General features: G+C 48.1%; 1 protein-coding gene across 1 annotated transcript in view; it reads left to right on the forward strand.

Annotated features, from left to right (window-relative positions):
• The first annotated feature begins 1102 nt into the window (after positions 1 to 1102).
• FNDC1 (fibronectin type III domain containing 1) overlaps positions 1103 to 27866 on the forward strand; it is a 76999-nt gene continuing 50235 nt past the window's right edge. Inside the window, exon 1 of the mRNA XM_052784823.1 lies at positions 1103 to 1324. Within this exon, the coding sequence (XP_052640783.1) occupies positions 1237 to 1324 (88 nt within the window). The 5' untranslated portion in view covers positions 1103 to 1236. The remainder of the gene's footprint in view (positions 1325 to 27866) is intronic.

Genomic DNA, 27866 nt, shown 5'->3' on the forward strand with positions numbered 1-27866 from the left:
CATTCCAGTCAGATCTGTCGTTACCTCAACTCTTTGAGCCCCACGTTGGGTGCCAAAAAAGACTGTCATGGTTTAACCCCAGCCAGCAACTAAGCACCATGCAGCTGCTCGCTCACTACCCCCCCCACCCAGTGGGATGGGGGAGAGAATTGAAAAAAAAAAAAAAGTAAAACTCCTGGGTAACGATAAAGACAGTATAATAGGACAGAAAGAAAGAAAATAATAATGATAATAACAATAAAATGACAACAATAATAAAAAAAAGAATTGGAATATCCAAAACAAGTGATGCACAATGCAATTGCTTACCACTCACTGACCAATGCCCAGTTACTTCCTGTGCAGTGATCTGCCCCTCCTGGCCAGCTCCCCCCAGTTTACATACTGGGCATGACATCACATATGGTATGGAATACCCCTTTGGCCAGTTGGGTCAGCTGTCCTGGCTGTGTCCCTCACAACATCTTGTGCCCCTCCAGCCTTCTTGCTGGCTGGGCATGAGAAGCTGAAAAACCCTTGACTTGGTATAAACACGACTTAGCAAGAACTGAAAACAGCAGTGTGTTATCAACATTCTTCTCATACTGAAGCCAAGACATAGCGCTGTACCAGGTACAAGAAAGGAAATTAACGCTGTCCCAGCTGAAACCCGGACGCGTGGGCAGGAGCTGGGGTGCAGGTGGGAGGGATGGGCACCCGCCCCGTGCGTGGGAGAAAGGTGGTGGGCGAGCCGTGCCTGCCTGCGCCCGCCCGGGGCTGAACCCCCACCCCGGCCGCGAGGGCTCAGCGCCACAGGGGGCGCGACCACAGGGAGCACGGTGCGTGTGTAACACGCGTGGGCCGCCTAAAACTCCCGCGGGTGCCGAGGGACGGGCGCAGGGCTCGGCGTCTCCCCGGGGCGAAGTCTTCCGAAGGAGCCAAGTGAGCGCACCGTGCGCAAGGGCAGGGGGATGCTACCGGGACCGACGGCACGGGGCGGGGCGGCTCTACCGGGGCGGGCGGCGGGTACCGGGCGGGCCGGGGCGGCGGGGTAGGGGGTGGGGGGGCGGAGGGCCGGCGCCCGCCCGCCTCCGCGGGGCCGCCCCGCTGCAGTCTCCCGGCAGCCCGGGAGGAGGAGACGGCGGGGCGCGCAGGAAGGAGCGGGGCAGCCCCGCGGAGACGGACGCCGGGCGGGCGGCAGCTCCGCGCCCCCCCCCCCGCCGCTCCCGCCGCCCGCGCCCCGCGGCCCCCGGCCCCATGGCAGGGCCCGCCGCCCCCCGCGGCCCGCCGCGGCCCTGGGCCGCCCTGCTGCTCCTCGCCGCCCTGCTGCCCGCCGCCGCACCAGGTAGGCAGCCCGGCGGTACCTCCGCGCTGCGGGCGCGGGGCTGAGCCCCCGCTGGCCCACGCGTGTCGCCGCCGGCCCCTGCGCCCGCTGCGGGCGCCCTGCTGCGGCGGCATCGCGGGGGGACGCCCGGGCCGGGCCGAGCCGAGCCGAGCCGAGCCGGGCCGCCTCCCGTGCCTCGGCGCCGCGGCTGAGGCACCTGCTGCTGCCCCGTGTTTGTGCCGGTGCCTCCGGGGCGGGCGGCTCGGCCGCCGCAGCGCTGCCCCCCCGCAGGCAGGGGAGGGGGACCCGAGCGGGGAGGTGGGGGGTGGGGGGGCTGCAAAGCCGGGCAAGCCCCGGCACTGAGGGTCTGGGGGATCCCCGCGGCTCTCGGAGACCGGGACACCCCCCCCTCCCGCAGCTCAGCCCGCTGCGGCTCGGCTGCGCTTGGGGCAGCTCCGGGGCGCGGGGCTGCAGCCCGCAAGGATGCTCCCGGTCAAACGGAGAGCTGCTCCCCTCTTGCCTTTAGCCCGTGGGTGCCTTATTCTCGCTGGCACCGGGTGCCGGTCCCTTCGTCCCGTCTGGGCTCGCCGGGAGAGCCCCGCTTGCGCGGTTAACGGCGCTGACAGCGGGCAGCTCCCGTGCTGAGCATCTCCCTGGAAAGTCAGGCGAGATCCCTCTTTTCTTCATTCCCACCGCCGGAGCCCTGTGGATCGGACCCTGGATCAGCCTGGGCGAGGCTGGGGCTGCTGTCGGGACTCCCCGGGCTCTCAGCCTCTGGTTAAAACTGCTCTGGAGGTGGGGTTGTGGGGTGGGGTGGCAGATCTTCCCCGTCCTTCCCCGTGTGTAAGTTACAGTGTACGTGAACTGCAGCCCCCGCGGCACTGTTTGCACCGCAGGCAATGCTGAGCCCCAAATCTGTCTCAGCTTGTGCCCACAAGGTCTTTGCACCAGAGCACGGCTAGAGACAGGGTATAGAGGGACATACGGAGGCACTTCAGCACCAGATTTTAACTGCTGAGGTTACATCGGCCGGGACGGTATGGGGACACCTGCTGCCTGGCTCTGGCTGTGGTGGCTGTCTCATCTCCAGCCTGGTGCTGTAAATTGCAGAGCAGCCAGCCAAGGACGGTGGCATCTCGCCCCCCAGCAGCTCTGGGCTGGGCAGGAGAGCCCGGGACCTAATGTCACCCGCAGCTCCTGATGAGTTTTAGTGTGCAGCTAAACAAACTGGAAAGATCTGCTTAACCTGGAGCAAGGAAAAGATCTCTAAGCCTGGTTTGAAGACCCTGTGCAGGCCTCTCTCTCTTCGTGGGCTGCCGAAGGTGCGTGGCTCGCAGGGTGCATGGTCGCAGAGTAGCGGCAGGGTGTGTTTGCAGGAGGCTGAGGGCAGAGCAGCTTTGCTGGCAGGTACCCATGTATCCACTGCTGTCTCTCTTCCCGTGACGTGCTGTGCCTGTCCAGGTTAAGCCTGGGATCACTCTCCTGGAAGTGGATTTGTAGTAGCGCTTCTCTGTGGCAGTGGGAAATGGAGGGGGAACTGCATCTGCTGTCCCTGGGGCTGCCTGCTGGCAAGTGAGAGGGGAAGGAGGGAAGGGAGCAGGGGAGTTTGTGTGCTGGTAGCATGGGCAACATCCATCGGAAATGTCACAGCCTCTGAGGAAAAGTGCTAGCTGTTGAGCGCAGGCAGGCTTTTGCTTCTCTGACTGTGTAATGTCTAAAGTGATTCTACGGGAGTCTGCAACTTCACTGAAAATTTTGGATGTAACATCCATGCAGTCTTTCTTCGTTTGCAGTCCCACACCAATGCGCTGTAAAACCACGCCAATTTCTGAACAAACCCAAATGTCTTGGCATAGCGCTGCGCAGAGCTCTGTGTGCTTCCCAGCTACGGACCTCTGGAGTGCACCAAAACCTGCTGGAGTGGGAACGCTGTGCTCTTAACCCCAGAGCAGCTATACAGGACTGGGTGTGGGCTGCACGTGTGCTCCTTGTCCCTGGTGGTATGCTGGCCACGCTGAGCGGGCACCACTTTCCTTCTCCAGTCTAGAGAATAGTTTATAAGCCACTGAACCTGGACTGTGCCCTGAACAAGTGCAGTCTCAGGCAGGAGGGCTGGTGGGTGCTGGAGTCCTTTCTCAGGGGGGTAAAAGCTATTGCTGAGTGCCTTTGCTGCCCTTGACCCTGCTTTCTCATCTTCTAGCTGTGTTTGAAATGGTCCCTTCCCATCCTCCTTTCCTCCTTTCCTTTTCAGCACACACTCTCTCCAGGTGACCTGTCCCAAACTCACTCTGCACTTTGGAGCCTTTGCCCAAGTGCTGTGTCTGGGAGACGGGGAGGCTGCCCTGGCTCAGCAGAGGGGCTCCGACAAAGGAAATGAAAGAGCCCTTCAATTTTTGTCCAGGGAAAGAAAGAAAAGATTTTTTCCCAGTGAGGGTCTGGCATTGGGCTGGTGCTGTCATTGATGGTGCTTCTCTTTATCAAAATGGAACGTCTGCCCGGGATTGCTGTGGGCAGCCTCTCGGGCCAAGGAAGCGTAAGAGAAGAGTATTGTGCTAGAGCCAGCTTAGGGGCAGATCCCATTTGTGTATTGCCAAGAGAGGTTTTTGTTGCTTGCTGCCAGAACCCGTGTGTGGAAGGATGGATACTGGCGGCAGAAAGCAGTCCTCCTGTAGAAACCCTCCTTGGTTGCTTTTATACAAACAATATTCAAGCACCACCTGTGGCCAGTGGGAGAAATTTGGGAAGGAACCCAAACAGAACCCAACAGAAGAGGCTGTGCTCAGAGCGAGAGCCTTTCTGACAGCAGCACTAACTCTCATTTTCCCTCCTTGTCTAGACTGTGTGACATAAACAGAGAAAGCAGAAGGGTCTCCAAGGGAATTTTCCACTTCATTTAGCTCTAAGGAATGTATCTTCTCAGTTATGTAGGACAATGCTGTAATGGTCTTAACGGTATAGCTCTGTACCAGCCTCTGGGTGTGTCAGAGGTATGAAAGCCCTTGTGCCGCCCAAGTCTGTAATTCCAGCTCTTCAGACAGCACATGCATTGAGGCTGGCTGGACATGTGGTTAAGAAGATGCTTTCAGAAGCTGATCTATACAGAAAGAAAATAGAGGGGCTCTGAGTAGATCGTGCAGCAGAACAAAGATGTGGCATGCTTTCTCTCTGCCAGCAGAGGGAATGGGATCTTGTCTGTATGATCCAGTGCGTTGAGTGGGCATTCATATGCCCCAAAAATACAGCTCCTTCCTCAGACACACTCAGTGCTCAAGTGACATTGATATTTCTCATGCAGGACACTGAAATGGGAAAAGTGCCTTCTGAGTCTCAAGATAACTGAGGTTGGACTTCATGTCTGCACCAAGTTGTGTGTAGCTATCTGCAGGTGGTCTGTTGTCTTCAGTTCAATAAGCGAAGCAGTATTTTCAGCAGGCTCAGTTTCTGGTGCATGTCCAGGACCTGGACCCATGGTTTCTCCAGGGAGAAGCTGTGTCACCCAGCTCTCTTCATCACTGGGGAAGTGCTCCGGAGTGTGGCTAAGGTGGCATTGGGATGTGCTGGCATCGGGCATTGGGTCTCTTAAATTTACACTGCTGCAGCTCAGGTATAACCAGGAACCTTTCCTGACCAAAGACCTCCAGAGTGAGCCTGTGTTTAGTAGCCTGAGCGTGATCCCAAATATTCAAAAACCTGCAGCCAAACTGGTACCTTTTTTTTTCTTTTTAGTTTTGAGATGTTAGGAGCTTGTTTAACTTGAGTTACCTGTCTTCATAAATTAGTATTCCTTAACTCCCCCCACACCTGCCCACGCGAACCGTCCATAACTAGGTGCATGCATGTATCACGGGAACATTTACCACTTGTTGCTCATGTGATTTCTGCTGAGGGGAAGGAGGGAGCACAGATGTTTAGCTATGCCTCCTGTAGACCGCTAATGCACTAAGGAGGTGAAGTGCTCACTTCTCCAGACGGAATGGCGTAGACATCGATGTGCCTTCGTCTCGGGAAGCTCTGTGCTGCTGTTTTCTCCCTGAAGTTGCAAGCGTACTGCACTCTTGTGCAGCCTTGAGAGGGCAGTCCCAGCCCTGCAGACACTGCGCTGATCCCTCAGGCAGGTACCAGCACTCCCTGTTGTGCCTTTCTCATCCCCAAATTGCCACTTGTCTTTTCTGTTTTACAGCCCCATGAAGCAGCAACGGTTTCACTGGTGTGTTGCACTACAGGATTGCTTTTATTCCTTGAGCGCAGTTGAAATTTTATTTGCGTGGAAATATGAGTGTTTACCTTATTCCCCAAGATGAGAGATTGCTTCGCCTCTGCAGCCCATACCCCTGCCCAGCACGGGAGAGAGGGATGAACCGCTGGGTTGTGAGGCAGTGAAATCCAGAGGGGAGCAGCGGATCTTGAAGCTGGGGAGATCCTTTCCCTCTGGCTCATGAGGAGCCCAAGTATTCTGCTTCCAGTATGTGGGCTGAGAACTTGCATTGAGGCTATGTTTGCACTGACACCATAGCCTCTGAGGAGTGGTATGGCTTACGTTTTCAGGGCAATAGAGGAGTGATGGGTCTCTTGAAGAAATGGGAGGTTGTCTGGAAGATCCTTTGCTATGTGTGACCCAGTATAAAGCCTTTGAAATCACGTTTATATTTTCTTATACGTGTTTGCTATACTGCCGCTTATTCTGCTGCGCTGTTGGCTGCAAAACCTACAGTGTGTGTCAAATGTTCACAAACTGCAGTGCCAAAATAAGCACTGCCAAGATCAAGACAGTGGCTTAAAAAGCACAAGATTTAAAAAATAAGAACTGCTGAGATCTTTTGCTTTGCTGTCTGTTCTCTGAGTCTCGGGACACACGTTTCTAAGCTTTCCTCCACACCCTGGATGTCTAGGGATTTAGAGGGACAGTATGGTTTAGTCTGCATCTGCGCTGCCTGCCTCTTACCAAAGAGGCATTTAGATGAGAGAGGGGATTTTGCACTGACTCTGTACCTGGCTAGATGGACTCCTGATGCTCTGATCCCAGCTCTTGCATTTATTCCTACTTGCAGGGACCAGCAGCATTTGCCTGCAGCACCTCTGTAGTTGGATTCATTTCCTTTGGGGGCATACAAGCACCTGGAAAGTGTCAGGTTTCCCTGGTTCCTCTAAACTTTAGACAAGCTTGTAATGAAAAGGAGCTTTTTCTATGGCGGACCACACGGTTGAGTGCTTAACTACTATACTGGTAGCTGAGTTAACAAGAGCAACATCAAACTGCTTACATGGCGGCCCCTTCATTGCATGGTCTTGTCTTGCCTGGGGAGGTGGGAGGTTGTGCTGACAGCTCCTGTGCCTGTGGTCCTCAGCAAGACCTGTACAGGCTGCTGAGCTCCCTCTGCCTCCTTCATCCTGGAGCGGATCCTGGTACCCACCTCTCTCCAGACCTTTCATCCTGTGTCCTGCCCTCCTAAGGCACGTGGCTTCTGGGTTTCTGACGTGCATAGCTCTGCAGACGCTGATTCCTCCTCCCTGGTTCCCTGGGACTGCTCTCTGGGATGTAATGTAAGGTCTTCTCTCTTCCTCTGCCCCTCAGGGTTTCTGCAAATATATGTTCAAGCTTCAGCGTGTTTTGTACCGATCACAGCATTTTCAGGACAGTTAAAATCTGTGTAGGTTCTATCATACACTTCTGGAGCAGCAGTCACCCTACCTCACTCTCATCGAGCTCGTAACCCCTGGCCCGCTGTTAGCCCTTCACAAATTACATCTGTGCTGTGGGACGCAGGAGCTCTTCCCGCGTGCCAGGTTGGGGTGCGTACCCTGGCTGTATGACAGCCTGTGCTGCGGTAAGAGCTGACCGCGCTTCAGTGCCTCTGAAATCAGTCTGCGCCTGTGGCTCCATTTCGGTGTAGGGGCTTGCATTTGGCAGAGTTGGTCTATACTTAAAGCAAATAGCCCCAACGAGTGGAGAAACAAGGAAAGGTGGAAGAAAGACCCACGTCATGTAGAAACTGCGTGCTCTAAACAGAGAGCTTTTCCTAAACAGAGGTAATATTGTTAGTTGCATCAGATGAAATACTGAAATCCTGTTACAAGGAAGGCGGTCCAAGCTGCTTCTCGCCCTGGAAGAAAACCTAAAAGGTACATCCAAATTTAACTATGTACGTATTAGAAAGCAATCTGGAGAAGTGTGTGTTTTAAATCACCCCTCTTCAGTGAGTAACTTGATCATCAAATCAGCTCTTCATTAAACAGAGTAAATTACTCTTTGAGGACTGTGGAGTGTGTTCATATTTCATTGTTCCAGTGCAGCTATTTCACTATTACTCAGTCATAAAGTCCTCTTGGGCATCCTGCAATGGTCCCAGTTCCAGCAAATCTTTCCGACTGTTGTATTTCTCTGGCATTAAACTGATTGTTTTTCCACTGGCGGAGTCAGTTGTTCTTAATATATACATCTGCTGTAAAATAAGAGGCAACTCTTCAAATGGTTATTTGTCGTCATGTTTACTCTATAGTTGGCTGCAATATTTTGGCTGAAACTTTTTTTGGGGAGAAAGTGCAGAACTGCTGGAGCTGCAATGTTAGTTTTTCCTCGTCTCTAAAAAGAAGACCAAAATAAGAGAAATTGAATAGACAATATAATTAGTTGTGGTACTCCGCAATGAAGTGCTTTATCCCTCCTCTCAGAGTGGCATCCTTGGAAGGGCGTACACCGTGGGAAGGGCTTTACTTGGTAACAGGCAACAACTACTGAGTTTACCTTAAAACTCCCGCAACAGCAAGCAGCAGATGTGACTGGCAAACCATTCTGCCGTGGCTGGTGGCTCACAACACCCAGCTCCCAGCCCGAGCCCTGCCACCCACCTGGCCAGCCCTCGCAGAGCCCCCGGATGCTCCCGCTGCCGAAGGAGGGGAGCGTGGGAGCAGCACCCCATGCCCACCCCTGCTGTCCCTCCGGCAGCGTCAGAAGCAGCGAGCCCTGGGCGTTTGCCCTCTGGTCTCTGCTCTCCTGTAGCAGAAGTAGCCGGGCTTTGTGTTTTCAGCCTTGGGAAGACAGCATTTAGTTTTGCCTGTGCTGCTGAGGTCCTTGGGCCAGAGCATCGCAGCATGAAGGCTGCAGCCAGATAGATGGAGGGCTGGATTTAGATGCTGTTATTCCTGCTTGGTAGTGTCTTGCTTCACATGGCAGCCCCGCTGAAATACCTAACAGCATCAGAATCCATCCCTGCATGAACAGTTGAGCTGCACTTTCACGTAATCTGAATGCCTTTCCCTTTCATCACCTTTTGAAGCCATGCCGAGTTTGGTGACATAATTGTGTGGTCTTTAGCATCGTATGCTTTGCAGATGGCCCCGCAGCTCACGCACAGAGAGGCTGTAGCAGCATGAAGCCAACAGCGGTCCAGGGACTTGGCAGAAGGCTTGCCGGACTTTGCAGGAGTGGGTGCTGTGGGTTATTTGTTCGCAGCCTTACCGTCTGCGTCAGCTGAGCTTCGCGTCGCCTTCTCTCCTCCCTGTGCTGTTGGTTTGACGTTTCTGGTCTCCCAAAGTAAATGTATTATAAACAATTTAAGAGCGAATGGCAGTGATGGAAAGGCTCCATCTGGCTCGGCTGGACTGAGACTTCAGCCTGATTTCAGGTTGCATATATTTTTAATATACATATTTGGTAAGTGTCTGAGGTCTTATTACTGGGGAGGCGGGCTGGCGATCACAAGACCTGGTTACATTCATAGGTCCGGGACAAACTTTTCAAGTGACATCTCACCTTTTCTGGGCTCCGTTGGCCCTGTTTGAAAAATGAGTTGAATGTTTTTTCCCACACTGTGGTGCTGGAGAACTGCCCAATCTAAGCCACTGTTCTCTTCTACTTGAAGCTTTTGAAACAAGAAGTAATGACTGAAATCTTTTGTGAGATGCTCAGTAGTATCTCTGCAGGGTTTTATCAAACCTCAGTAAGAGACTGTTGGTTTTGTACTGTCATCGCACATAGCATCCCTGCAAACCAGTGAGCTGACTGTCCCCTGAGGTGGAGAGGGGTGCGTGGGCTCAAGTTCTCCTCTGAGACTCAGGACATGGGTTCTGATGTCGTCCCTGCTGTAGACTCCCTCTTGTCTATTGTGTATTGGGCTGTGATTTGTGATACACTTAAATACATGCTTATCTGCTATGTGTGGTGGTACTCCCTGAAATCACTGGACACTGGTGAAGGGAGTACATGCATGTTATTTTGCTGGATCGAACCTGCAAAGTGGTGTGCCTTGGTGTCTGCCTCTCCAATCTGGGGATGTTAATCCAGCTGCACCACAGAGAGGTGCTTGAGGATAAATTTGGCTTGGTGATCAGGTGACGTTTCTCTGGTGAAAGAGACTGTGAGCACAGGTGTGGAAAGCCTGAAAATGTGGAGTATGCCAGCTTTCCATTTATTCCAGTCAGTGAACTTCAGAGTCTGCTTGGGACTGTTTAGAAAGTGATTTTTAATTCCTGCTTTTTATTGACTTCTGTGTTCCTTAACTTGTTTGTTTTGCGAGTGAAATGATTTACTATCAATCTAGATGCTTGCTATGTTGTAGGATCTTAGGGCAGCTTTGGTGATGCTGGAGCCCTTCTCCTGAGTCTCAGGCCCAAAGCTGTGTGTAAGCAGAGGAGAGGGGAAGAGCTGCCCTTGGCGTGCATGGCTGTAAAGACCTGAAAGACCTGTAAAGACCTGTAAAGACCTGACTCTTTTCCTACCATGATGACCCACCAAGAAGGTTCTGAATGGCATCCATCCCTTGAAGTGTCTGGTGCTTGCAGACACAGAAGAAATTGCTTTCTTCCCAAAGAAACAAAGCCACAGAAAATGAAATTAAACAGAAAAATAAGCTCTTCTGTGATGGCACAGCAACTGTATTGAAAACCTAGAAAGTCTAAACATTAAACAGCAGTATTAGCAAGCCAAATTTTCTTGTCAGATGTGTATAGTAATGTACTTTTTTGTTTGCAATGTGATGATTGCTGTGCCAGGGCACCGAGTTCCTGCTCTTCACTCTTAATGGCTACCATAAGTCAAGCTGGTCCTCCAAGAACATGAGTGCATGCTTAAATTGGTGCCAGGGGACCGACCGCTCAGCAGGCACTGCATGCGTCTTCATGAAAGCCCTTCTCAGTCAGGGGCAGAGCTGCTGGGTTTCAGTTGCTGAGTGCAAGGTAATACCTGTTTATTGCCATGACATGTCTCAGACCATACGTGCTCCTCAGCCGCCCTCCCAGCAGTTCAATCCCCAGTGCAGGACGTGTCATGCCCTTGGAAGTGCCGATTGCTGAGGGCCAGACACCTCCGCAAACACACTCGCTTCTTTCCTCTGCTAAAACAGTTTGTTTAAATTACCCTTGGGGAGGGATGATGAGTGGTGTGAGACATTGTGGGGTTCTGGTCATGTTTGGTACCACGCTGTGCAGGTCGGGCTGGAAACCTGCAGCTAATGATGCGACAGGGGAATGGGAATGAGTGTTAAAACCTTGGAGGGCTGGAAATAGATTTCAGACCAGCACTTCAGAAAAGTTAAAAGAGAATGGCTTTGTACTGGCTTAGGTCTTTCCTTGTGGTGGTGACAAGCCAGCTGTCCCATGTTGTGCTAGCACAGGGCAGAGGTAGCTGTGCAGGAAGGCTGGTGTGGGCACGGCTGTGCCTCCACAGCGGTTCAGTGGGAGCATGTCTGGGAGAGGATGGTTTCCACACTCCCTGTTGGGAATGGAGGGAAGGAACCATCCATGTATGTGTCAGCAGAGGGGAGGGAGAAGGAAATATAACAAAAAACAAGTTTGGTTTTTTTTCCTAGCACCAGCAGGGAGAGAGGAAGGATGTCAGCCCAGTGGAGAGAGCTGAAGTGAGAGCTCAGATAATGATGGACCCCAGGGTCTGGTGGGGTAAGCATCAGAGTAACTGATGAGTTAGTATGAATGTTTCTGGAAGAAGATGGTGTGCCTGAAGAGAGGGGGGATTATTTTTAGCATGTTTCCACCATTCTACCTGTTGCTTCCCTTGGGGGGAAACAATTTTTTTCTTAAGACCAGAGCCTTGCAGAACAAGCTGCTAATAATTGCAGTAAAGGTGGCAGAAACAGACCCTATGAAGCCAAACATAAGAGCCTCCATAAAATTAGCCATAGGGTTTGCAAGATTTTTGGCAATGAGGAAGGAACCATTTGGCTTTTTCAGCAAGAGGGCCTCTTGCAAATATATATTTTAAGCTGTTTGTGCTCTATAAATATATATATATATTTTTCAAATTTCATTATCATTACAAGCAGTCCCTGTAAAAACTGAGAAGGCAAACAGTGAAACTTTGAAATGTCTGTAGAAGCTTTTGAGCAATTTGGGGCCCCTTTCTATGGAAGGAAATCACTGTGTTTCAGGAAGCTTTGCTGCTTTAACAAAATGTTTGTGCTACTGAACGGTAGCAGATGGCCAACGCAGAAGACAGTAGCGAGTTGCTAAAGCAGTGCAAATTTCTTTGCCTTGCTAGTAGCGGCCATATGTTATTGTCATAGAAGTAAGGGTTGGTTTTCAGCAGGAGCTCATTATAGGGACTGTTGGTGATGGGATGTTCAGAGCTCACAAGCAAAGCGGGCAGTGCCAGATGGGTGTTTTGGTATTTGAAAGCTTCATTCCTCTGAACTGCACCAGTGCCAGCTCAGTGTCAGAGCGTCACCTAGCAGCAGTCAGAGAGTGTACCGTATCCGTACATCCTTTCACTCCACCCCTCCTTCCAAATCTCCCACTTTGGGTGTTCAAACAAGGATACATGAATAACAGAAAATACGAGTCCATGCACATTGGTGATGTATGGTTCTGGCAGGCTGCTAGCTATGGCATGTTAAAGACTCTGGAAGTCTATCATGGTCCTTCTTGAGACTTGCTCTCCTGATTTTTGCAGAGAGTTTGTTGATTTGAAGGGTTGATTTTCTTCCCCAGATGTCCCTCTTGCTGTATATCCCACTGGTCAGGGATGCTCTGTGCTGCATGGGGAGAAGCCGCAAGTTTTGCACCACAACTTTGGGGGTCAAACCATCAGCTGCTTTGTAGATATTTGTATTTTCAGTTCTAGATATCCCTGGGCTAAATCAAGGAAGATGGCATGGATTATCTTTTACAAACCTGCAGAGCTGTGAGTGCATCTTTTCGATATGTTCAGCTGCTTTTCAAGGGTATTAATTGGGTAAAATCTTTGCTGACCATCCCAGCTAGTAGTTGACAGACTGTTATGTGTAAACTGATGTGGTGATTGCAAGCGGCTGCTGCCATTTGCCTCAGTCATGTCTGCTCAGCTATGATAGGACTAGTTATAATGTGTAACACAACCCAGGGCTTTGCATGAAGGCATCGCTTTGAATATGACTGCAGAAGTTTGCTATTTGAAAATGAAATGAAATAAGAAGGTCATTTATCAGTAATGAAGATCTGTGCCTATCCATTTCTTATCTGAGCCCAACCTAGTGCAGAGCTCCTAAGAACAGTGATAATACTATTCTGGCCATTTTCTTGGCATGTGTTTTATCTAGTACCTATGAGTTTTGCACTTTGGGAGACTTGGAGTGTGTGCTGCCAGCTTCCCTTTCCAGGGTACAAAGCTATGGGTGTACTTTTTGGAAGATCTTTTACAATAAGTAATGTGGAATAAAGTTATTTAGAAGAATCAGGGCTGGTGTTATTTCAAGACATGAATTGTGAACGTGTTTATATTACAGGTAGATAAATAATGTTTTAGTGTTTTTTATTTGCGTTTTTCATGAAGAGGAAGAAGCAAAGACTGTGTTATTTTAGGACTTTTTTTTCCAATCCCTGTGAAGAAACTTAATCTGAGAGCTGCTAATGAAAGAGCAGAGACTAATGTTGAGCCAGCGTTTTGTTCTTAGCACACCTGTACCTTGGGAATCTCTCAAACTTTTCTGATTTATGAAAGGTTTGCAATGTGAAATAAAAATGGAGAGTTTTAACTTTTTTTTTTTCCTTCAATACATGATGAAGCTTGAATTCCTACACTCTGACTTTGCGAGTCTCAGGCATTTTTGGCAGTTTCTAGTGGAAAGTTGAATGTGCACTTCAACTAGAGATGGAATGGAAAGACTTTACATAAACATGTGAATCTCTAGTAGATTAAAAAATCTGTGCTACTTTACAGGGTAAGGGAGCAGGTTTAGATATATTGAGGTGGTTTTGGAGAGAGGTGTAAACCAACACCCCCCACATACAAGTAATCCAGAGCCCTTAAAGAGGATGATTTGGTGAAGTCTGTGATATGCATAAAGGAATGAACCAAAAGCAGAGCCACGCCATCCAGCTTGCCAACACTTGGATCCAAAGCTAATCTTTGCTTCAGAAATGTCTCACTGACCCTTTTTTCCTTTTCCTTTTTTTTTTTTCTGTGTGTGAAAATCACAGTTTCTGGGATTTTCAAAATCCCAGGTATCTAAAGAACAGTTGAAGCCATGAGGTTTTGGCTAATTGTGGCTTGGTTAACACTTGTCACTGTTTCCACAAATGACTGATGTAATCCATTTGGTGGGTGTTAAAGTGCCCAAGATGAATGGGTTTTTCAGAGGCTCTGTAGAGTGGGGATGTTAATGTGAAGGTGACTGAGAGTTGTTAGTTCCTCCCCACAACCCAACAGTACAGAGGAGGTTAGCATTTGTCTCCTGCTTTGACGATCTGCCGTAAAACATTCCAGCAGCCAAGAGTTGCGTGAGGTTTGGAAGGAAATTGTGTGTTTGAATAGGAGTATTTCATTAAAAATACAATTCACAGATAAAGTGAATAATATGAACTAAGCATATAAAGCTTTGTGCTTTATGGATGTGGTAACCACTGCTTGATGAGGTTGGAGTGAAAGCTGGTGCAGAAAGAGCACTGCACTGCCTGCTGTGACTTTCCATAAGCCTAGTCCATATCTCCCATCAGGATAATTACACACAGTATTTTCTTCAGCGTTTGAACAGGCAGGGCCTTATTCTTCACTTGACTGCCTCTGTAACGTGCCACTGATTTTAACGAGATTGCACTAACGTGAAAGCAGAGCAATGGAGTGAAGATTTAGGTTCATAAGAAGTAATCCAGGTGCACAGCATAAAGATGCCGCCACGGTTTAGTTAGCCTCCTAATGAGCAGTGCAATTTTAGTAGGTGTGTTTTCCTCCTTGGAGATCTATGGCCATACCTGCAGGAAGCAGGACAGAGGTTGGCTCACAGGAGCACATGCTTTGGCTCTGACTTGTGTCCCCTGCCAACCCACTTCAAAGCTAGCTCGGGCTGCTGGGACGTGGGGAGGGGAGCAGTGGTGGAGGGGATGCATGACAGCCTAGAAACAATACTCTCTCCTTTTTTTTTTTTTTTTTTTTTTTTTACTACCTTGCCTTTGGGCATCCTCTGAGGCCCACCTAGAGGGGAATAGGCTGGTTCATCTGCAAGCCATCTGTACAGGGGTGAGAATAAACATGGGTAGGCTGCAATGCAGTGACTCCCAGACCCAGGTCCCACGTCCAGATGGGGCAGAGCGGCATCGTGCAAGCTCCGTGCTGGTGTCAGTGCTGGAGAGAAGGGCGTCTGTGGGCTTGTGATCCTGCCCAGCTGGGTTACCCCTCCTGTCTAGCCATACCTGTGTGGGCATCAGCTGTGCTTGGAGAAGCAGCAGCTGTGGCTGGTTGCATCTTCAACTTAAAGCTCTGCATATGTTCCCTTGTGTGGAAGTCTCTAAAGAAAGCTTTCCCTTGGTGGCAGCTTCACAGAATATGAGAAAGCCACTGAGGTTAAGTCGGTCTGAGCAATTTTTTTGTCTTATTCCATGTTTTTATGAAAGCATCAGAAATTTCAGATAAATGGAGCAGTGCTAGCAGATGATGTGATTTCTTCCTACTGCCATGGTGGGTTTTACCATGTGCATTTGTACCAGGGGTCAGTTCTTTCTCATAGAAACACATGTAGAGATTATGGCTCAGAAGCAGCAGCTCTCAGCATGGGAGTCCGTATATTTTACAAGAGGGACAATATCCATCCTGGTGCGAGCTTTGTGTTCGTGCCTTCTTTTGCTGTTGTTGTGGCTTCCAGTAGCCCCGCATCCCTGACAGCCTTTGAACTGTTTAGGGGATGAGCAGCAGACTGTGACAGCGGAGGGAAAAGGGGAGCCCTGCTTTCCAGAAGCTTGCGGTGGAAGGGCCTGTTGAAACCCATGGGTTTGCCCTGGACACCAGTGACGGATGGATCCTGCCCATGCAGGCAGATATACTCACACGCGTGTGCCCTTGGGTCTGCCCCGAGGAGCTGTGGAGTCGCTCAGGGGGATCCTGCTGCCTCAGGAATCTCTCAGGGGATCGTTTCTTCTCCTACCTTCTCTTCCTGCACTCAGAGACAGCAATGTGGCGAGCTTAAAGCCACTTTCTCGCCACGAAGGAAAGCGTTACCTCTTGTGATACCAACGGGCTGCTTTAACATTGTTTAAACTGTGCATCTGGGGCCAATGCAGTTAAAGGCCCTAGGCTTTGTAGAGGCGGCTGTGAGAAGTGCGTAAGGATGGTGCACACGTGCAGCTGGAAGTCAGGGATGTCCCAGGAGAGATGTGGCTTCCAAGAATTCAGCACCGTGTGGCAGGTTTCTCTTCTGTGGTGTCCACGTCTTCTCTTCAATGGACGGTGTATTTTCAATGCCTGATTTGACAGCAAAATATGCATAAAAAAGCAGCATGAGTCAGGTGACCCTGATTTTAAAGAGGAGACTAACTAAAATTTTAGGTCTGTTAGGTTTGTGGCAATGTTATGTTTGCTCTTTACTTTCCTGACAAGGTTTTGAGGTGCTGTAAGCTTCATTTTAGACTGTCAGAAACACAGAAGTTACCTCACTTTTGAGTGAATAAAGAGTGTGAATATGAAAACAAGAACAAATTGGAGGTGAAAATGATGTGGAGACTACAGTCATGAACACAGTGTGGAAAGACAGAAGCTTTGAAGGGGTGCCTTTTGTTCCAGACAATGTCTTTCCACGGCATGAGTTGCTCGGTGTGGGTTCATGTTCTCATTTTCTCAGGCAGGTTTCCTTCCCATCACTGAACTTCTGACTAGGGCTAGAGAACAGCCTATACAAGGATTATCTAGAGGAAAACAAGCTCAGTTAACTTCATCCTGTGCTTTTGTCACATTTGTGATTGCAGTCAGATTAAATTCAGACCGCACCACTTAAAGCACCCTTAGGCTCTGATTTATCTCAGAAACAGGGCTTAAGCTGTTGTAAGTTGATATTTGTGCTATTTCTCCAATTGAATATCCACTGAAGCCAAGGAATGTGAGTTTCTTGCCCACTAGGAAAGGTCTGAGCCTCACTGGAGCCGCCAGCTGAGACAGCCGTGAGTCCTGCAGGGCGATGCAGTGTCAGCACTGGGAAACCTCAGGTGCATCTCGGGGGAGAAGCACTAGTATTCCCTCCTTCCTAAGGATGAGGGACTGAAGGGATGTGTGTGGAGGAATCTGTTGGGATCAATGGCTTTATCAGGCCTGTTGACAGCTCATGCTACTCCTTTTTGTTATATGGATGGTGTAAAAGAAATAGGTTAGCTTTGCTATGAACTTGCTTTTCTGTTAAATCAGTGAGTCCCCTTCTTGCAAACCAAATTTCCAGTGATAGGCATGATAAAGGAGAGGTTCCCACTGAAGCCAGGGAGCTTTGGGTCAAACCTGGAGTACCACAGAGGCCCAGTCCCTCCTTACCCACTTCCATTTTTAAGCCCGGAAAAGGTTAGACTTAAAGTCAGTAAACAAAGAGCGAAAGGATACCTGCATGTACATTTGAAACTCACTCAAGTATTAAAGATTTGACATGTATTTGTTATCAAAAGCTTAAAGGCTGTAAACCTAATTCTGCTGATGGTGCCACCTAATCCAGCTGTGCTTTCATCCTGTCACTGTTCGCTGGACTCTGGAGGAACAGCCGGTGTCAGAGTTGTGGCTCTGTCCTGCACGGGAAGACAAATGCTTACGTTGTCAGTTGTTTTGGCAGTACCTCTGGCCGATGCAGTTAAGCCATGTCAAAGAGAACACTACACCAGAAATAAAATGTTTTCGCCAGGTGAAGAGCTTCAAATACTTCAAATGTAAGCAAGCTAATAATATCCGGACCTTGAAAGATGCATTGAAGAGAATCCCAAAGGAAAATTAGAAAGAGAAGTTCTAGAAAGAAAAACAGTAATACCAACATGACTTACTATTACCACCAGCCAGGTGGAAGAGATGTATGTAGACAAAGGGATAATTCGAGTGGCAGTTTTAAAAGTCACTTTCCAATACTGCTTTTGAAGTAGGCAGTTTTAAAAGCACTTCCGAAATGGGTCTGCCAAATGTTCAGCTTTTTCCATTTTTTATTAGGGAGTGGAGAATAATTAAAGTTTTTATGACATACAAAGTACATTCTTCACTAAATGTTGCTCCATTTTGCATTAACAATTGAAGATTTTATTGTAGAAGGGTTACAGCTCTATATACTGTACCTAATTTTACAGTCTATGCTATATCCATCCATCTCCATCTCACTGCCTTATGCTTGGAAGTTTTCAGGAAGCCTGGTGCTGGAATGGGTTTCATGTTTTATTCTCTCAGAAGTGGCTGCTGAGTCGAACAGTGGGCTGTAGTTCTCCAGGAACTGAAACAGTGGTTTGATGCAAACCATGTGTTTTGGAGCCTGGGCTGTGCACTTTGCGTGGGTGGCAGCAGGGAGCCCCAGGGACCGGAGCCGTGCAGCCAGGACAGCTTGCAACCTTCCTTCTCAATTCTTCTGGACTGTCGGGGTGGGTTTTTTCTTGTCTTGATGGACCTGAAAGAGCAATGATTTGATGCCTCTGCCTCCAGAGTGGGAGTAGGTTTCAAAATAAGCTGGAGACAGAGGGTGCTACCAAGCTTTCAGCTGGGAGTGCACCAAAGAGCTTTGGATGAAGTCTTGAATCAAAGAACTCAAATGCATGTGGTGAGGGACATTTTTAAGTGCTTGTGAGACAAATGTCAATCTCCAACTGACGATCATAAGTGAAAAATACATGCTGTAGTGACACAGTTATGTAAAATAAAGCAAAGGGGCTTTTCTTAAGGCATAGATCTCCACAGCATCTTTTGAGAAGAGTGTAGAAAGGGAAGGATGGAAAATACAAGCTTTCCTTTTTTTTAAATGGTAACAGTGGTGCATCTGGGAGCTGTATGGCTAAGAATGGATGGCTTTTGCTGTTACTGCTCTGGGCCCAGTTGGAGGAACTGTTACCATGAATTTTTGGTTGCTTAGTTTATGCATGCAGCAAAGCACAACTTACGGAGTCTCAGTTCTCCCCTGCCGACTGTCATGTTTTTACCACTTTGTCATGCTGGCTGTTTGTGAGATGTCAATGCCTGTTGTAGTTGTGATTCTGCAGGTAACCAGAGGTGGGCTTTAATCCATCCCTGTGTTTCTGTGCTTGGTACATGGTTGGTTTTGTCTGAGCATCTTGGCTGACAAGCCCTTCCCAAGGGATATGCTCCGGATGGCCACACTGATCCAAATGAAGCTTTTCCATCTCCTGCAATGACAGTTCAAGCCAACCATTCAGACCTACAAGGCGGCAGGTTTAAGAGGGCAGCTCTGTCCTCATGGCAACTGATGAGAAGGACGTCCTGCCAGGAATGTGCAAACCAGATACCTGTTGTCTCTGCCCCACCTGTGGTTGCAGTGACTGTGCACTTCATTGTTTTGATGCTGGTGTTCTTTGTAGTGCCCATACCTGCCTGATGAGCAACATGGTCACTGATTTCTTCTTGCAGTTTAAAGTTTTTGGCTGTATAAATACACTAGCAGAGTTAGATGAGCAACATCATGATTGGGAGCAAGATAGCAAGGGCACAGTCTTCAGGGAGAACAGACAGACAATTAAAACCCAGTAAATCAATGGAAAGGAGTGACTTCTCTGTCACTGCATATAAGTCAGTTCCAGGTCCCTGTAAGGCATAGTATGGAGAAGCAATCTGACACCTTCTGTGCTTGTCCCTTGGGATCCAGCTTGGTTCTGCTAGCTCAGAGAGGCGCTGGTTGTTAATCATGAGATAATAATGTTCAGCTTGCAGTACAGAAATCATGTAGATGAGATAATCATGTTCAGCTTGAGGTAACCCTGGAAAGCTATAATCTTTAAGCAGAGAATTTCCAGAGGAAAAAGGGCAAACCTCCCCAAAAATTACCAAGGAAAGAAATGAAGAGGCTTAGAGTCACCAGTAGCAGATATGGTAAAGGGCATAACTAAATAATTTTTATTTAACTACCCCTGTACAACACAAAGGAGAGGAGCAACTCTTTAAATGGAAAACTCTATTTTTGGAACCCATGAGAAGACTTAGGATTTCATACAACACATAGGGTATCTGTGAAAGTTATTGTTGGTAGATAATATGGAATCAAAAGCAGTTGAAAAGGAAAGGTATTTTTGTAACTTCCTGAATACATTGCATTGCCTAGGAGATCTTAGGAATAGGGTGTGTTGTACAGAGTAGAAGACTGCTGGTAACTCCTCAGAAAATAAGTGGATTCAATGGGAAGTGCTCTTTGCAAAGATTTTGCCAGTGCTCCTCGTGGGAACTCCAGCATCCATTTGGCATTACGTTTTTAGAGACAGCCCATAGTGCCTCAGTCCCTGGGTGCTGTGATGCTTCTCCTTTCTTCTAGCTCTGAGGTCATGTTTTCTAGATCTCTTACTGTGTTTATACCTCTCCTCTTGACTTTCCTCAGTGGGCCTGTATCTTTCTTAAAACATAGTAACTGGCTATGGGACACAGTTCTTACAGCAGTGAGTTTCCACTGCACAGTAGAGTACAATAATCTTCAGTTGATCCGGCCAGAATTATATTGATTTTTTTGGACAACATCACATTGTTATTTTGGTTAATCTGTGAGCAGCTACAACCACCAGATCCTTGTCTTGAATACTACTGCTTTGCATGTTATTCTCCATTTGATATTTACTTCTTTGTGGTGTCTTTTGATTTTTTCAATGTGTGTTACCTGTTCTAAATTTCATCTGAGTCACATATCTGTTTTATATCCATGTATCTATAACTATAGGGAAATGTTAAGCCTGCAAGCACATGCGTATTGCTAGAATGTTTTTATTATTATATGTATAACTTCTTTTTCACAAATGTTAGTGTTTAAAAGCCTTAAATAATAGAAATTCAGGAAACTCCAAGTTAAAGTTGCAGTCTTGTCCCTACAGCAGTGCTGAAGTCTGTCCCAGAGGAGCTGGGAACGTCAAGTCCTCTGCCTGCATTAGAGGGAACAGCCTAGCACTGGTCATGGTCTGGAATAGTATTTGGAATGATTTTTGCTGGTAACTCTCATAGTAAAGTATGTACATCTATCATTTTGGATGCATCAGGAAAGGCAGGGAAGAAGCTGTTCTCCGTACAGATGCTGTGGCATCCCACAGAGTCGTACCGCTCAGAGGTCTTCTGCCATGTCCTCCAAGCTTACTGATGTCGAGCCATTAGGAGAATGTCTCGGTTTAGGGCATGTGTTTGACAATGGAGACATGAAGCTTGCAGAGGGGACAGACTAGTTTTGACTTTGAACAAGATTGCTCTGCCATGCATGGGATGAATGGAGGTAATGACCAGGGTCGTGGTGTGAGAAGGGGACCCGCGATGGAAAGTATTTTGAAATAAACTGGTTGCGGCCCCTTTGCCTTCCTGCCCCTATAGCAGAAGTGCTTCTTAATCCTCCTCCAGCTCAGCCCGGTGGTGAGGTCAGCCACGGTCAGGGCATCCCCACACCTTTGCCAGCTGGTTTCGCCTGCTCTGTCCCCGCAAGGAGCCCCCAAAGGTGATCTCACTCCAGGACCACCTTTCCTCCAACTCAGTGAAGAGGCAGGTGTTGGACAACACCCCGGATGGACGCTTGCAGACCAGGGCCACGGCTGCGGTGTGCTCTCACAGCCCCTTCGGGGTTGCTGGGGTGTTTTACCGCAACAGTGGTTTGGTCACCGGAGAAACCCTGACAGGAGGCATCTGAAGGCAGCGGGTGTGAGAGGAGGGTAGCCCAGGCTCCGTGGATCCCCTTCAAAGGGTGCTGATGCAGAAGGAAATCTGTGTGTGGATGTCAGCAGGAGAACGTGAAGCCTTCAACAACTCACTGTTGGTTGTTCTTAAGTAATAATACATGTATTAATCGTGTAGAAATACGTTGTTGAGTTTGGAAAATGCCCTAGTCCTACTGTGCTTAGCATTCAGAGGTCTCTTCAAAGGGAGCACTGGAAACTTCTGCTGATGCTGTCAATTTAAAGAATGTCCTCTGGATGCCAGGTAACTCCTCTATGGATGTATAATGAATCGCTTTGCTTAAATCAGACATTACCATTGGATACTGGTCCTCTGCCCAAAACTCCTGGCCAGAGCCCGGTGAATTATGGCACACTTTCCATTGTGCTTTGCAGGAACTAAAGCATTCCAGTCCCCGCTTTCTGCGCCAAGCAGAAGTGTGTGGAAATGTGCTGAGCGATTATTTTTTTTTTTCTGCGAGAAACAAAGGATTTATGTGTCGCTTGCCTCCACTGCTTTAACTGATTGGCTTATTTCCAGGAGGAGATCTGATGCTGAGTGTATAAATTAGTGGCATTTAAAAAGTTGATTAGCCCACATAGGGACAAGGTTGACAGTACGTTTTAAAATGCTAGGGGACCTACCAACCTGGTAAGCCTGAGGCTGGCTTTGTTCTCCCATTTCAGTCCTACTTTCTCTGATCGTACACTTATGCTTTTACATGTGTTAACTGCTGCAGTGCTATAAAGATCCCCACTAGACCTAGTGCTATGCTCTGTGCCATGGCTGCTCTGAAGTAAATCATTGAGCCCAGAGTCTTCTGGCGTTAGAGCCGTCAGCACATCTCGGTTCAGAGGGCCACATCAGCACTGTTTGAGCTGGCTCACCAACTGCAGGAAATATCTTTGCAGAGTGAACTCTTCTCAGGATGGACCTGATCCAGCCCTCATTGAAGCTAGTGGAATTGCTTCCATTTTCTCAACGGAGCTTGGATCAAACCATCAACTTAAAAAAAAAAAATCCATTAATACTTTGCCAAAGTGACATGGTGCATTAATTTTTTGGTGGAAAACAAGTATTGTCCTGTGGTATTTTGTCTGTCCTCTTTCTTCTTTACTTTTCTGCTGATGTGGCTTTGGGATAGCTGTATGGAGATAGGTAACAGTGAGAGTATGTGAAGGCAAGGAGCAAAGCAGCCACCCCTGTGTGGATTGCTGGATGAGAAAGGTGGGATGTTCTCTTTCCCTTGTGCTTCTCAGTTATGGTAAAATGCCATTTTTCTTTTCCTGTTCATGAATAACAACTGGATTGAAAGTCTTGAGTTGCATGAAGGACTACAGAGCTTTAGGCACCTGGCTCTGCTAGTAAAGCTCTGCTTTCTCCTTTTTCAAATACACTCTATTTCATAACCTATTATTTCAAATCAGGTGAAAAAATAAAATGGTGTATCGGAATTGTCCCAACCCTTAAAGCCAATGCACAAAGTGATTTACCTGCTGGAAGATGGTAGAGCAGCATGTGGAAAACAATGCCCATTGCGGGCATGAAGAAGGGATGGGTGATCATGTTGCAAAGTATTTTTGAAAACGATAAACTCTTTTTCCTGGCGAAGGGCTGGCCACGATAAAGCCCTTGGTACGTGAACGCTGCCACCTGAGTGTGGGGCTTTCCCCCCTTGGCTTCCCTGGTGCCTCCTGCGGGGCTGGTGTCCCTCAGTCTTTCTGCACCCCGGGCAGATGCCTGTCTTGGTTTCACAAGTTGCCAAACAAGGGCAATTGTAGAGGTGCCCTAGGATGTGTTTGCCACGTGTGCTATGAACTTGAGCATCACCGCTCAAGCAGTTGCATTTAGGAGAGGCTGACGCAATAGGTTTTAGGAGCGTGGATGTTTTACAAAGGGTCTTACCTCACAAATGAAATTAATTTTAGAGTTGCCAGCTGAAGAATCAAAAAGTAGTGCCTCTTTTTTTCTGTTTGCTTATTTGCTGTCATTTTTTGCTACAAGTACAGCTGATAGCTTCATGGTGGTAGGGCTTGGACACTTATGAGAGTACATGGTATACAGGAGTGTAACGTCCCAAAGAAATAGCTCAGAGATCTAGGAACCACAGTTGGCTGAGGTAGTTTTCCAGCCCTGGTGGTGGGTTTTGGGAGGGATGCTGCACAACGTTCGTAAACTGAATTGCTCAGCTCTGAAACTGGATTGCTTTTGCAGATTGGCAGTGGATTGGCAGTGGTGCAAGGTTATTACCTCAGAGGACAATTGGTTGTGCTTAGGGAGCAGTTAAGGACTTCTTAAGACAGGGATCTACTCTTTGAGGATGATGAATGAACTCAGCAGTTTGACACATTTTATTTAATCTTCCATACTGTTTGGTAAAGCAGCAATGGTCTCAAATCCAGGGTACAGAGTCAATCAGTGTCATTTGATGCTTAGAACTTAATTTCAAAAATAAAAATAATAATAAAAAACACCCTCTTCCCCCCCAACAAAACAGAATAAGCAAAAAATCCCACCAGTTTCCTGTTGCAGTGTAGACTATGATGATTTTTGGTCAAGTTGCCCATGACAGGATTTCATTTGCCAGCTGGCATTTTTGGCCTTTTCTAATGAAGTTAGTTGATCGCTTTCTGATGAGTTTGTTATCTCTAAGCAGCTACAACTTCTCTCTTCAAGCTGTTACTTTGCCCATGGCTGGGTCACTGTGCTTAGCCTCCCAAACTTCTGCCTGAAGTGAAAAGAGAGGTTGGTAGATGTTTATAGACTATATGAATGTTGTCTACTAACTGAGCCAAATATGTGTCCTCTCTGCAGCAGAACACATTTTATAGGTCTAGTTTTCCAGTCCTGAAGTAATGGCACATAGAAGGAAAATGTAGAAAAGTTTTTGCTGACTAGGGAAGGCAAAAGCAAACATTCTGTACCTAGACCTGTGGTGGTAAATTGAAGTCCCTGATTTTTTGTGACCTCATATTTCAACTACTTTTTTGCACTTACATCTTAATAGGTTTGAGTTGCTTGGGATATTTTTCCCCACAGTTATAGATTGATTATTAGGGGTCAGTACTTCCCTTTTCTTCTGGAGCTGTTTTGTGTTTTCCTTTGCTAGATAATTGATGAGGCCCTCTGAAGAATCTGTGTGTTTTGGCAAGTGCAAGCTGCCTCCTTGTGTGGTTGTTTAGAGGATGTTTTACCCTCAGCTTAGACCTCATGCTTTGGGCTTACATCATTTGTAAAATGTTCTCCCACAGTCCTGACACGCACAGAAACTTTGGCAGTACTAGTGGACGTTTCAACTGCGAAAAGTCAATACCGAGGCTTTAATCAGCTCTGCATTTTTGAGGCCAAGATACTATACACAAATTCCTGCAGCTGTAGGTAATGTTGGATTTCTACACTGAAGAGAGCATGAGGGAGTGACTCTTTCTCATTTTCCAGAACATAGAAAAGGATTTGATTTTATTTTAATTGCAGGTAGCTCTTTAGATGAGGTCTGAAGATGTTTACCAGTTGATTTAGTTTGGCCAGAGTGGAGTTCCAGAAAACTGTTAAATCAGTTTTGGAACCAAAAGTGTAAAAAAACTTGGTGATGCTTACAGGAGCAAATAGTGGGGAGATGGGGAAGAATCAACCTCCAGTTCAATCAAGCACTTGGTAGCTGTTCCCAAAATTTATTAGACAAAAAAAGGAGTTGGGAGTGAATGCATCTGAAGACAGCTTTTTCATTGCTACTGGTGTGGGACCACGTCCAGAGTTTGTTGAAATCCAGCTGAGTTCCTGGTGTGCCAGAGTAGGTGTTAGATGGGGAGCAGACAGCTGCAGTCCTGTACGCTTTCATAAAGGTCATATCTACTGTCTCTGATAGGAGAGACCACAGGCGCTGTAGTAGCTGTCAGCTGTGCAGCAGCTTTCATGCTGATCCAAAATCTTGTCTTGGGACCTGTTAGGGCCATCTTCCGCTGAGGATTCAGGCAACCTGCCCAAGTTTAGACCATTGCAAAAGGTAGGGAGAGATGCCTGGCAGGATCAGACTGCAACCCAGGGAAGTGGTGGAAATGTTCCCTGCTGCTCAGGTGCCCTAAAAGTGACCGGTGTCCTGGGCCATTTCTGGATGCCCATTTATGTGCTGGGTGGGACTCAGCTGGCCTGGATGGAGCTGTGGTATTGATGGTGGGAATGAGCAGCAGTGCAATGTATCCATCCTGTGACGTGGGGATCTGTTATGCCAGGTAGTGAGCAAGATATTGGGGTTTCTGTGCTTGGTCGTCCTGTTGGTAAATCTTCCTGCATCACTGGGAGTGCAAACTCCCAGATATAACCTGATGTGTCTTTTCTCCCCGTGGGAGGATGAGATTTTGTTTACAAATCTCTGCACCGCTGTTGCCAAGATCGGTGTACTTGTATACCTGGTGGATATCTGGGAGCTTCTCTTGTTGCTCAGCCTCCACAGTCCCAGGGTTGTCCTCCCCCTGGAAATCCAGGGTATTTCCTGAAGCCAAGATGAGAGGAGGGGACGAGGGCAGGAGAGTGCTCAGGTGCAGGGGCTGTGACAGCGGGAGGCAGTGCCTTGCTGTCCCACGGGGGACTTAAGGAGTGGGAAATGTTCCAACTGGGGAGGGCTGGCCCGACAGCGCAGCTGGGCCCGGCGGGACAGCAGCCCCGCAGGTGCTCCTACGAGGTGACGTGAGCTCAGCTTCACCATCTTCCTCTGCGTGGCTTTGGCCAGGGCCTTCAGCCTTATCCCAGACCAGGCTGATGGCGCCCGGGCTGCGGGCTGCAGCGGGGTGGGCGAGCTCCTTCCGCTGCTCTTTGTTTTTAATGAGAAATCCCTTTCTTGTCGAGGCTGGCACAGAGTTCGCACAAAAATACTGGGTTTGATGGATCAGCAGTTACCAGCAAAGCCATTTAAACCGTTCTCTGTTAGCTCCATCCTGGATGCCTTCAGATTCCTGCCGGTCAAACTGTGACAAGGAAAGATAAATACAACCTGGAGCTAACTAGTGAAATGGCAACGATGGCCAGTAAAGTGTGCTGCTACCATGAGGAAAGTAATCAAAGCCTTAGAAAGCCCTGGTTTTAAAATCTCCACTGATCCCCTGCATTCAGCATTATGGTCAATAAACTTCTCTTTGCCTAAAGCCACATTTGTTTTAGATTGAATACTTTCCATGTGGCGCTCTGGCTGGGCTGGTTCCTTTTTGTATCTTTTGTCCCTTACAACTCTCTATTTTAATTGCAGTTGGAAGCTGCGACTTTGACTGGGGGAGCAAAGCTGATGGGCTGCAGCATCCCTCCCGGCCACCCCGGGCCAGCGGGGATTCTATGAACCTGCTTCATTCTATGATACAAGCTCTCATCCTAGGCAGCTGGTGCAGCACTGGAATAGGTCCACAGGAACGCTGTGCCATCTCCGTCCTGGGAGTTTTTGAACACTGAGCTAGGGAAAACCAGGGCTGGCCTCACGCAGTGTTGGAGACAGTTTGTCTTTGAGCAGGAGGTTGAGAAGAGGCCTCCAGGGGTCTGAATTTTGCCCTTTTCCAGTTCTCCGTGGTGGTGCTGTGAATGAAGGCTGTGTGCCTACATGATCAGTGACTAAGGGGCTTTTGAAATCTGTGTTGAGCAACTGCTCAGGAGAGCAAGAAAAAGAAACCGTGTGGGAGCAGGTGGTTTTTTTAATAGAGTGCGTGACTGAGAACATTCCTTGAAAAGTGGTCAGGGAGCTTCATGAAAGCAACCATATTTATTGTATAGCAAAAAGCATTTATTGTTTGTTAAACACTTAGGACCAGGTCCCCTGCTGTGATCCAGCTAGTATGCACTGCTCTGGCAACACGAAGTGTCTGTAAAACCAGCTTAATTGGCTGATTAATCTGGGTTTATAGCTGCTTAGTTTTGCTGGAGTGGTGAGGAGCAGGCAGAAGAGAGAAGCTGCTGAAGTCCATGTGTTTAAACTGATGATCCGTCTCTCTGTAGGCAAAATAAAAAAGCAAGTTTTACCATGCTGAGCTGCTGCTCAGTGTTTCAGTAGAAGAGCGGAGTTCCCTGCGAGTGCACGGTTCTCTGCCCATGTTATACACCTCAGCAGCACCGAAACCTTGCGTTTCTCACAGGGATTTCAAGAGAAGCTCTGCAAACAACTTTGAGAGCCGCTATGATCCCTTCCAAAAGGTAATTTAACAGAAGACCATTTGTTGGGAGTGTGTAAGAAGATGCAACCTTGTCAGCAGATCAAGACCAGTGAGCAGTTCGGCTATAGAAGGTGTCACTGAGCAGAAATATTGAAAAAGGACCTGCTTTTGATGTATGTAGGGACATGCAGACATCAGTACTTAAAGTAACATGTTTAAGTGCTGTCATGAGTAAATACGAACTCCTGAACTGGTGCTGGAAAGCAGACCTCACTATTGCTCTGATGGGGTACTTTGGTGCATTGTCTTTCGTTGTCTGTCCAGGTCTCTGGCAGCTGTTGCTGTCCCAGCCTCTTGTTCTCTTGACATTGCTGTGATTGCAATGACTGGC

Source organism: Harpia harpyja, chromosome 4 (genome assembly GCF_026419915.1).
Source record: "Harpia harpyja isolate bHarHar1 chromosome 4, bHarHar1 primary haplotype, whole genome shotgun sequence".
Taxonomy (NCBI): domain Eukaryota; kingdom Metazoa; phylum Chordata; class Aves; order Accipitriformes; family Accipitridae; genus Harpia; species Harpia harpyja.